At 43.6% G+C, this 12,073-nt stretch overlaps 2 protein-coding genes across 13 annotated transcripts in view; one reads left to right on the forward strand and one right to left on the reverse strand.

Moving 5' to 3' along the window:
* The window catches only part of HDGFL2 (HDGF like 2), a 261,045-nt gene extending 249,746 nt beyond the window's left edge, over positions 1-11,299 (reverse strand). For 3 of the 9 annotated variants that reach the window (XM_044306470.1, XM_044306478.1, XM_044306460.1), the window contains exons 1-3: positions 11,100-11,295; positions 10,833-10,909; positions 4,105-4,246 (exon numbers count right to left, since the gene is read on the reverse strand). In XM_044306470.1, coding sequence (XP_044162405.1) covers positions 4,105-4,246; positions 10,833-10,909; positions 11,100-11,171 — 291 coding nt within the window. In that variant the 5' untranslated portion in view covers positions 11,172-11,295. Of the gene's footprint in view, positions 1-4,104; positions 4,247-10,832; positions 10,910-11,099 lie in introns of all 9 variants that reach the window. The other 6 variants (XM_044306502.1, XM_044306493.1, XM_044306486.1 and 3 more) reach the window with 4 other exon arrangements.
* Positions 11,236-12,073, forward strand: part of UBXN6 (UBX domain protein 6) — a 368,409-nt gene continuing 367,571 nt past the window's right edge. For all 4 annotated transcript variants that reach the window (XM_044306514.1, XM_044306520.1, XM_044306528.1 and 1 more), the window contains exon 1: positions 11,236-11,446. In XM_044306514.1, coding sequence (XP_044162449.1) covers positions 11,364-11,446 — 83 coding nt within the window. In that variant the 5' untranslated portion in view covers positions 11,236-11,363. The remainder of the gene's footprint in view (positions 11,447-12,073) is intronic.

Genomic DNA, 12,073 nt, shown 5'->3' on the forward strand with positions numbered 1-12,073 from the left:
CCGTATGCATTCCGTTTCCGTATTTCGGTTCCGTTGAAAGATAGAACATGTCCTATATTTGCCCGCAAATCACGGTCCGTGGCTCCATTCAAGTCAATGGGTCCGCAAAAAAAAACGGAACACATACGGAAATGCATCCGTATGTCTTCCGTATCCGTTCCGTTTTTTGCGGAACCATCTATTGAAAATGTTATGCCCAGCCCAATTTTTTCAGTGTAATTACTGTATATGCCATACGGAAAAAACGGAACGGAAATAGAACCACAACGGAAGCAAAAAAAACGGAACAACGGATCTGTGAAAAACGGACCGCAAAACACTGAAATGGACATACTGTAGTGTGAAAGAGGCCTAATAGGGCAGTTTTAATCCTACCACAGGTTGGTATGCCATTTTCTTATTAATTGGGGTTATTTGGTCATTTTTAATATTATATATTTAATAAAGATTTTTCTTATGGGCAAAATGGTATTGGCTCAGTTGCTTATTGTATCAGGTTAGTGATTAATAGAAGTAGCCGAGCCTCTTCTAGTGAAGTTAATTATATGAATTTATGCAATGAGAATTCTGCCACTTACACCTAGAACCGTGGAACATTCTAAGGGTTCTTCCAGTCAGACTTGGAAACTGAAGGCACTCTCACAGATTTCATAGAGCTTAATACCACACAGGGCCATTTTAGTTGGGAGATTTTGCCTAAATTTGAGACTCCCCTTAAACGAACTAATTAGGTATTTATCTGCCACAATATTTTCCACGGGTGTATAAAATTGGGAAAAAGGTACTATAAACAATGGTCAATTATTGGCCTTATTTTGTACAATCAAAATTTGGGTCTTCTAGGCTGGTCAGGGACTCCGAAAATTTGAGAAATTTGATGATCAGCTCATAACTGTGCAGTAGCAGGCTGTGCTACACGATATACAGGATGGCCAACGAAAAAGTAGCCTGCCTCCAGTGATAGTATGACGAGATGAATGAGCAAGTGGATTATTAATACAGTATATATGTGTTTCCATTAACCACAAGTCAGAAAAGATGCTGAAAGTGGTCCCCGTTAAAGTCTATGCATCTTCGTGCATGTCGGATTATGTTGACAGATCCATGGTATCTGGATTATAAGTGTACACTTGGTTTTAAATTTCCCCACAGATGCAAACAGGTCTGGGAAATGTGGTGGTCATTACCCCATGCTCACAGTTCACTCCTCTGTCAACAGTTCATGTACCTGTGCCAGTGAGTTCCGTGAGGCGTGGCAAGTTGTCTAATCTTGTTGGAAAAAGCAGGACATTTCAAGCAAAATCAGCTAACATAACAAAAAAAAATAAAAAACACACTCCACTTGCATGTTCATCTTGTCATACTATTGCTGGAGGTAGGCTACATTTTCGTGGGCCACTTTGTATTAGGGTGCCAACCAATAATCTTGAATATTTGACTTTATAAAGCCAAGGCTACTTTTTGGGGCCGCTTGCGAGAGCCCTGAAACGGACCCAGAAACGCCAGTGTGAAAGTAGCCTAAAACTTAGAAATATGCCACAAACATTTCAACAGTTGTGTTGGTCCAATTTTGGCTTTTGGCACAAGAGGAGTCAGGTTACTGGGCGAGGAACTAAGCACCATATATCTTGGCCTACTCCACCATTAAATTTACTAAGGGATGAGGTAAAAAAAGAAAAAAAGAAATTACTGGCGACATGATTTGTGAGTTATCCACTCTTCCAGTTCTGAGTTGTGTCATGTGACCACCACACTGGGGCATATTTTCTTAGTTCACATTTCAGGTGATTTGCATCAGTCACTGAGCCAAAACCAGGTGTGGGTCAAAAACGGAACAGCTGCTAATCTTTCCATTCCAAAAAAATAATAAAAAAAATGCACACAGATCCATTTAGGTCACTCCCCCTTTCATGATTAGAAAAGTGTAAAACAGTAAATATGATGCAAAATATGCAAGCCAGTTTTTAGGTGTAAAATGCACATTTTCAACAGTAAATCAGCCCCAATGACTTTCCAAATTACACAGCATCTTACATGTGAACAGGAAGGAAGTAATTTTCTCTACCAATTCCTATGCGGCTCACAAAGGCCCTTTCTGGAATGAATAGAGAAACAGATTTCTTGTCCACACGAAAGATGTTGCATCAGTTGGAGAGCCAGTGTGTTGGTCACATGACACAGTTGAGGACTTAAGGGAGTGGCTAATGCAAAATCATGTAAACCGTAAAAATACTACCTTCACTACAATTAACATCATGTATCTTTCTAACTGGCCAGGGAATAACACATTTGTTGGAGTGCTTCTTCAAATGCAAATTTCAAGTTTTTTCTGAATCCCACAAATACAGTCCTGATCAAAAGTTTAAGACTACTTGAAAAATGGCAAAAAATAAAAATAAAAAAATATTTATTTACATTGTTGGATCTTAACAAGGTTCCAAGTAGAGCTTCAACATGCAACAAGAAGAAATGAGAGTGAGACAAAACATTTTTTGAGCATTCAATTAATTGAAAATAATGATTAAACTGAAACAGGCCGTTTTTCAGCTGATCCAAATATTAGGACCACATGCCTTTAAAAGGCCAAATCTGTGCAAAGATGTAGATTCATTGTCATTTTCTGTCAGGTAGTCACACGTTGTGATGGCAAAGGCAATAAAAAAACTCCCTTTTTTGAACGTGGTCGGGTTGTTGAACTGCATGAGCAGGGTCTCACAGCGCGCCATCGCTGCTGAGGTGGGATGAAGTAAGTAAGAGGGTTATGGAACAAAAAAGTCAAGTGGAAGACCCAAAAAAATGTCATCAGCACTGAGCCGGAGGATCCAATTGGCTGTCCGTCAAGACACTGGACTATCCTTGACCCAAATTAAGGCCCTTACTGGTGCTGACTGCAGCCCCATAACCATCAGACGGCATCTGAGACTAAAGGGCTTCAAAAACAAAAAACGTCTTCAAATGACCTTGCCTCCTTGAACGCCACAGAACTGCTTGTTTGGACTTTGCAAGAGAGCACCAAACATGGGACATTCAAAAAGGTGGAAGAAAGTTTTATTCTCTGATGAGAATAATTTTTCTCACCTTGATGGTCCTGCCATCTCAGATCCCATCTGAGATGTTTTCTACGCGCCACAGTGGAGAGGGCGCCATAATGGTCTGGGGTATTTTTTCCTTCAGTGGAACAATGGAGCTTCAGGAAGTGCAGGGGCATCAAACGGCCGCTGGCTATGTCCAGATGTTGGCAGAGAGCATTCCTCATGACTGAGGGCCCTTGTCTATGTGGTAACGCCTGGGTTTTTCAACAGGACAAGGCTACAGTACAAGGGACTTCTTCCAGGAGAATAACATAATTTTTTGGCCCATCCTGCTTGTTCCCCTGATCTTAATCCAATTGAGAACCTTTGGGGATGGATGGCAAGGGAAGTTTACAAACAGGACAACAGTTCCAGACAGTAGATGGCCTTCGTGCGGCCGTCTTCACCACTTGGAGAAAATGTTCCCACTCACCTCATGGAAACGCTTGCATCAAGCATGCCGAAACGAATTTTGGAAGTGATGAAAAATAACGGCGAAGCTACTCATTACTGAGTTCATGTATGGAAGTTGGATTTTTTTTTTTCAGCGGGGCGGGGGGGGGGGGGGGGTGTTAGTTTTTTGGGGGGCGGTGTGGACCTAAACTTTTGATCAGCTGCAAAACAGCCTATTTCAGTTTATTCGTTGTTTTCATTAAATTGAATGCTCAAAAAATGTTTTGTCTCACTCCCATTTCTTCTTATTGCATGTTGAAGATCTACTTGGAACCTCGTTATGACCCAGCCATGCTAAATATGATTTTTTGCCATTTTTCAAGTGGTCTTAAACTTTTGATCAGGACTGTATCTATTTATCCATCTAGCTTCTTTTGCTCTACAACATGCTGCCTAAGGCAAGTCAATGATCCTATTTGGAAGCTTACAGACATAATCATAAGATCACAGAAAGGAAACAAGGCGCTGGAAAGGTGAGGAAGGGAGCATGCAAGTATGCTTTTCTCAGATACACACTCCTGGTGCCAAGTAAAAATTACCAAAATGCTGTAACACCCCTTTAAGAAGGATTCATACTTACCGGTGGAGGAAATTTGTAGTTGCCTTCTGGATTATTCTGAATTTCCCAAAGACCTTCATTAAACCCTTTTCTTTTATTGGGTTTGCCATATTTATCCTTGTACTTTTCATATGGAAAAAGATCCTTTGCTCCCAAAAAAGCACTAGGAGAAAGAAAAAAGGATAAAACATATTCTGTATGGACACTTATTACAGGGGTTATCCAGGGTTTTGATATTCACTGCCTATCTTCAGGATTCCAAACTGAGAGGGTCTGCTGGAACCACATAGTTCTGCAAACTGTACAGTGAACAGAGCAGTTTACTGCATCACTGCAATTACCAGCTCCCTCCACTGCACACCGGAAGGAACTGTGTAGTTCCGGTGTCAGAGCTACACGGTAATGGCTCATCAGTGAGGGTGTGGACTCCCAATGGTCTATCCTGAGAAAAGGCCATCAATATCAAAATCCTGGACAGCCCCTTCGGCTTTATAGCTTTCCCACTAACAAAAGGGACGAATAATACGTTCCTTTTAAAGGAACGTATAATCCGAAAATTATAGGATATCATTTAAAGGTGTTTTGCAGGGCTATGATACTGATGACCTATGCAGAGGCTAGGTCACCAATATCAGATCAACAGGGGTCCGAATTCAAGGTCCCCAGCTGATTGGCTATTTAAGGGTACTTTCACAGTAGTGTTTTTATTTTCCGGTACCGAGTTCAGTCACAGGGGCTCAATATCGAGAAAAAAAAAAAAAAACTGTTTTAGGCTACATGCAAACGGCAGTGTTTTTTGGCAGATCAGATGGTTTCCCCTATTTATTTTTATGGATTCGTTAAAAATCCTGTGGACTCCATTTCTTGCCCGCGTTTCATGTCAGAAAAAAAACAAAACCACATACAGGAACACGGTGCCACTATTTGCAGACCACAAAAAAAACAACTATTGTGTGCATGTAGGCCTAATGCATTCTGAATGGAGAGCATTCCGTTCAGGATGCACAAGTTCAGTCCCCCTTACGTTTTTTGGACGGAGAAAATACCACAGCATGCTGCAGTTTTCTCTCCAGCCAAAAATACTGATCAATTGCCAGCATTAATTTACATTGATGTGCATTATGCCGGATCCGGCATAAGGTGTTCCGGCAAAACAGATCCGGCTTGTTTGTTAACCTCCAAAGCAGCACTGAGAAGTTTAATCCACCTCAGAAGGGACATAAAACCAAGCCGACGCAGGTAAAAACAAAAACTTAATTAGGACAATTTGCAACGACAGACAAAAAAGGTGAAAAAAATAAAAATGTATAAATAACATTTAAAAACACCCCAGATTGTATTCTTGGTCCGATAAAAGTGCCAATTCAATGTTGGAGCCCAAAGTCCTATGTTTTGGGACACAAAGCTGAGGTCACCATTTCAATTGTATAGCTTTATAGTAGAGGCGCAAGTCAGGTAGTCTTGCGAGCGATCTTTATCAGCCTTGTTGAATACAATTCAGGGTTTTTTTACTCTTAGGCCTCTTTCACACGGGCGTCATTTTTTTTGCCCGGATAAGAGCCGGGTGCGTTGCGGGAAAATGCGCGATTTTTTCTGCGCAAGTGCAAAACATTGTCATGCGTTGCACTCGCGTGAGAAAAATCGCGCATGTTTGGTACCCAAACCCGAACTTCTTCATAGAATTTCGGGCTTGATGTTCTGAAGATTGTATTATTTTCCCTTATAACATGGTTATAAGGGAAAATAATAGCATTCTGAATACAGAATGCATAGTAAACCAGCGCTAGAGGGGTTAAAAAATAAAATAAAAAATAATTTAACTCACCTTAGTCCACTTGCTCGCGAAGCCGGCATCTCCTTCTGTCTCCGCTGCTGATGAACAGGACCTGGGGTGAGCTGCTCCATTAAATACAGGTTAAGGACCTTCGATGACGTCACTCCGGTCATCACATGGTACGTCACATGATCTTTTACCATGGTGATTCACCATGGTAAAAGACCATGTGATGACCGGAGTGACGTCATCGAAGGTCCTTAAGCTCTATTTAATGGAGCAGCTCACCCCAGGTCCTGTTCATCAGCAGCGGAGACACAAGGAGATGCCAGCTTCGCGAGCAAGTGGACTAAGGAGTTAAAAAAAAAATTGTAACCCCTCTAGCGCTGGTTTACTATGCATTCTGTATTCAGAATGCTATTATTTTCCCTTATAACCATGTTATAAGGGAAAATAATGATCGGGTCTCCATCCCGATGGTCTCCTAGCAACCATGCGTGCAAATCGCACGGCATCCGTACTTGCTTGCGGATGCCATCCGATTTTCACACACCCCATTCACTTCTATGGGGCCTGCGTCACGTCAAAAATCGGAAAATATAGAGCATGCTGCGATTTCAACTGAACGCACAAGCGACGCGTTAAAAACATCGCTCATGTGCACAGCCCCATAGAAATGAATGGGTCAGGATTTAGTGCGGGTGCCATACGTTTGCCGCACGGAAAACTCGCCCGTGTGAAAGGGGCCTTAGGGAAAGGTTATGAAGGTAGTTCTAACTTGCATGAATGACTGCAGAAGGTGGATGGAAACCATTTGCATCAAAAATAGGAGCTTTGGGACAATATACTGTATTTTTGTAGAATGTTTTTACACCCTATCCAAGACACCCATGGCAAGGATAAAGATGGTTTCCAATTTCCTTCAAGAGTAGGAGATAGTTGGATTTATATAGTCTTATAGAGTCATTGGTGAGCGCTATTCCTAGGTATGGCAGAGTCGGAGCTCCGTTTTAAAAAGGGAAAGAACTTTATAGAGTGGGCCGTCTGAGCCGAGAGGGAAACGCCCATAGCCTCAATGCGTTAAAGTAAAGAACCGCACTGCCTGAATAAGGAATTTTTTCCACCGTGCTGTAAGCCCACTGAGTTGATACAGGATAACAGTGCTTCCCAGCTCTGGATTCCAAATGCACCTCCTGGATTCCTCTGCAGGGCACCAAAGAATCACACCATAGTGAAGCACTTCAGATACAGGTAAAACAACTTGTGGTTTATTATACTCACAAACGAGTCAAAAATATATAGCATATATAAAATCCTAGTGGTAACACTCCGCTGCCCTACCCGGGTTTCGCACTCAAGCTTCGTCAGGGGCAAAAAAGCAATACTTTATATTAACCTCTTCAGGAGGTCAATTCAGAACTGCGGTTTGCTGCGTTTCCGGGTTATTCGGGTCTCGGGGGACCCGATAACCCGGAACAGGATGGTGATCGGTGGTGTTAGTTTTAGGGATAAGTACACCAAATTTGTACAGGCCTATGTACCTGGAAGGGAGGTTGCGGTTGAGGAGTCTCCGATTGCATTCGAGGGGAGACTTTTTCTGCCAGTATGTTCGCTCAAAGCAGGCGAGGTATGGCGTGAAGCTGTACAAACTTTTTGAGAGTACCTCAGGGTACACTTACAAGTTTCTTGTGTACGAGGGGCGAGATTCCCGTATTCAACGCCCAGAATGTCCCCCCACTCTGGGTGTTAGCGAGAAACTTGTGTGGGACCTTATGCACCCACTGCTAGATAAGGGTTACCACCTGTACGTGGATAACTTTTATACTAGTATCCCCTTGTTCCAGTCCCTCGCCGCCAGATCCATGTCCGCTTGTGGGACCGCGTGGAAAAAGAAAATCAACGCGGCCTCCCTGCCCACCCCCTCCAGGTTCCTATCTCCAGGAATGAGACTCGTGCCCTTACCACTGGAAACCTGTTGCTGGTCAGCTATAAGTACAAGAGGGATGTCCTTGTACTGTCCACAATTCATGGTAACGGCATCACCCCTGTCCCTGTGCGAGGTACCGCGGCAACGGTCCTCAAGCCTGATTGTATCGTCGACTACAATCGGTATATGGGAGAAGTTGATCTCTCTGATCAAGTCCTCAAGCCATATAATGCCATGCACAAAACTCGGGCATGGTACAAAAAAAGTTCCAGTCTACTTGGTGCAGGTCGCCTTGTATAACTCTTGTGCTGTCCCGGAGCGCTGGCAACACAGGGACATTACTTCAGTTCTATGAGGCAGTCCTCAAGGCCTTGATCTTTTCGGACCAGGAAAGAGCAAACCGGAGTACCTCAGGAACTGGAGGCGCCCGGATCGTCCCTGGCCAACACTTTCCAGGTGTGGTCCCCCATACAGGAAAGAAGGGACAGACCCCCCCAAAAAAGGTGCAGAGTGTGTCACAGGAGGGGGGGATATGGAAGGTCACCACTACTCAATGTGACACGATCATCTGAGCCTCTGCATTATTGGTTGCTTCAGGGAGTACCACACTTCCATTGAGTACTAAATTTATATCCCAATTTAGCCACTGACAATCAGATAAAAAAACTGGTTCTCAGACTTGAGACACTAAAAATAAAAAATACATTATTATATATGTTTTTCAAAAATATTTAGTAAATCTAAAAAAAAAAGTTGACTTATTAGAGGAGATTCTTACGGATACGGCGATACCCATCTCAGATGAACACGGTAAAAAAATAAAAACACAGTGCCAAAAAAGCTATTTTTTGGACATGGAAAAGGACCTAGGAATTTTTGTGAACAACAAACTAAGCTGTAGAAACCTGTGTCAGGCAGCTGCTGCTAAGGCAAATAAGTAGGGCTGCAACAATTCATCGATGTAATAGCTAAAAAAATAAAATAAAATTATAATAATTAAAAAAATCCTCTATACAGTTTCCCTGCATCAACGATTTGTTTAAATCACGTGACCACGGAGCGTGAGTGAAGAGAGGCCTCTCACTCACCGCTCCATGGCCTCCCATCCGCACCGCGCTGCAAGGGCCTTAAGGCAGCTGTGATTTGAAGGGGTTGATGGCGCTGTGGAACATGGATGGAAATGGCATAGAAGGGCTGATGGCATGGAGGCACTGGGGGAGGGGGACAAATGGCACAGGGTGGCATGGAGGAGCAGATGGCACCGGAGGAGTGGGGCACATGGTATGGAGGGGCTGATCTGATGGCACTCGGGGAGTGGGGGACATGCTGGATGGTATGGAGGCAGTGGGGGAGAGGGACAGATGGCAATGGATGGCACAGAGGCACTGGGGGAGGGGGGACATAGACATGGCAATGGATGGCATGGAGGGGCAGATGGCACTGGGGGGGAGGAGAACATGGCACTGGATGGCACGGAGGCACTGGGGGAGGAGGACATGGCAATGGATGGCACGGAGGCACTGGGGGAGGAGGACATGGCAATGGATGGCACAGAGGGGCTGATCTGAGGGCACTTGGGGACAACTAATGCACTTGGGCTGATCGCACAGGGGGGACTGATGGCAGGGGGGGGTCTGATGAGTTTTTATAAAGGAAAACAGTAAATATTTTCTTATTATAGTACTCGATTAATTGTAAAAATAATCGGTAAAATACTCAATTGCTAAAATAATCGTTTGCTGCAGCCCTACCAATAGGATAATGGGTTGCATCAAAAGGGGCATAGATAACAGTCCTACCTCTTTACAAATCGCTAGTCAGACCACACAAAGTACAGTGTACAGTTCTGGGCTCCTGTGAACAGGGTTCAGAGGAGGGCAACTAAAGTAATAACTGGAATAGGGCAACTACAGTACCCTGAATGATTATCAAAATTAGGGTTATTCACTTAAGAAAAAAGATAACTGAGGGAAGATCTAATTACTATGTATAAATATATCAGGGGTCAGTATAGAGATCTCTCCCATTATCCATTTATCCCCAGGACTGTGACTGTGACAAGGGGACATCCTCTGCGTCTGGAGGAAAGAAGGTTTGTACACAAACATAGAAGAGGATTCTTTACAGCAGGCATGCTCAACCTAGGCCCTCCAGCTGTTGTAAAACTACAATTCCCACAATGCCCTGCTGTAAGCTGATAGCTGTTTGGGCATGCTGGGAGTTGTAGTTTTGCAACAGCTGGGGGACCGCAGGTTGAGCATGCCTGCTTTACGGTAAGAGCAGTGAGACTATGGAACTCTCTGCCTGAGGAGATGGTGATGGGTAGTACAATAAAGGAATTCAAGAGGGGCCTGGATGTATTTCTGGAGAGTAATAATACAGTATTACAGGCTATAGCTACTATAGAGGGGTCGTTGATCCAGGGAGGTAGGGCTCATGCACAAGACCATATGGCTTTCAGTGTTTTGTGGGCCGGTTTTTACTGATCCGTTCTGTTTCCTTTCGCCATATAAAGTAATTACATAGATTTTTTTTTTTCAATAGATGGTTCCGCAAAAACAGAACAGATACGGAAGACATATGGATGCATTTCTGCAGGACTAGATGGACAGATGTCATTTTTTCAGCATTTTAAACTATGTAAAATTATCTAAATATATACATTTCTAAAACTCAGAAAATAAAATGAAATATACAAGGAGGTCTCTAACATGCATATGGAAACTAGTCAAATACATTTTGGATCAATATTATTAATGTAATAATGATGTATACCTGAGATTAAAAAAGGAACATTTTCCTTTACTATATTGAAAAGCATACCACACAGTCATTGCGAGTCAATCATATAGCTGTATGCTGGGGAGTAGAAGGATCAGCGTTTGTAGACTAACTAGGACACATGGTGCCACAGAGAAACATGGCTGCCTAGGTGGCCGTATCCTTCACGACATGAGGGCAGGTTACACCGGGTAAACATTAGCAGTGGCGCGCGCAAGTCCGCAGCCACCAATCAGAGCGCTGCTTTCATTTTCCAGAGTCACTTACGTTTCATGGGTACCGTAGAAGAATATAGGATACTTGCTGGGCGGGGGTTTCACGGCTCCATCCTTGACATCATCGACCTAATCAAAGGGCAGATGAGGGCAGATGAAACATTATTTACATGTGCGGGCACAGAACAGGCGTGATTCCCAGCCCCCAACCTGGCGCCTAGACGTGGGCACACAATCTAACTATGACAAGGGGAGACCAGATACATAAGCTGAAGGCCCTGCACGTATAGACCTTGGCGTCCCTCCCCCATGTACTAACCCGGGCCGGCCAGTGCGGGTATCCCTTCATCTTGGCGAACACTAGGTCTCCCGGCTTAAACGTATGCGACATAGTTGGTAAGCAGGTCCCCGTCTCGTCGCTCCCCTCTTCAGCGGGTCGCCGGAAATAACGCCTCTTCTCCTCTGATTGGTACCGGGGCTGCTGTTCGCCTGCACAGGCAGTCCTGAGGAGAAAGCACTTCCGGGTAGAGCTATCATCTCTCGCCTGGCTTATCTTCTCTGCTGGATCTTATTATTAGACGCCATGAAGAAACTCTTTGATGGGTTTAAAGCGGACATAAAGTTCCGAGGCGCAGGACCCGGGCGCAGACTAAACGACGAGGCCAGGTACAGTCAGTGGGCTTGATCAGATTTTTTTTATAGATTTTTTTTCTTCAAAAAATGGACAATTTGCAAATTGTAAACATACAGTCAATTCCAAGATATAAACATGTTAACATAGTGGTAATCATCACTATATTAAGAATAGAGATATTCAATAAATGCAACCCCAAAACCTCCCCCCACCTTCCCCACTCGAGACGGACTAATAGTGTATATCTTGTAGACAATTATAGCAAAATGGCAGTAGTATAAATCAATCATATATGGTCTAAGTACCAAGATAGGAAGGGACATTGAGGCTTTTCCGAGGTGTCAACTGCACCCCCCCCCCCCCCCCCAGGACACCCACAAAACAAATATTCCTGCATTCTCACTGTATAACACTTCCCACACCTCTAGTAAGAGCAAGCCAAAGACTACATACTCCAGTTCTTTCGATCCACAAGCCCCAAATAGCCTTGAGATCTGAAATGCAATTTCGCTTAAAGGGATTCTGTCATGACATTTTAGGCATATAACCTAAACATATGGCCAGGTCCGTCCAAATAGCATGAATCCGAAACTGTACTTATTAAATGTGCCTGTGGCTCTATTGGCACATAAAACAGGTTTTTATAACCTGTCATTCAC

Source organism: Bufo gargarizans, chromosome 1 (assembly GCF_014858855.1).
Source record: "Bufo gargarizans isolate SCDJY-AF-19 chromosome 1, ASM1485885v1, whole genome shotgun sequence".
Lineage (NCBI taxonomy): Eukaryota > Metazoa > Chordata > Amphibia > Anura > Bufonidae > Bufo > Bufo gargarizans.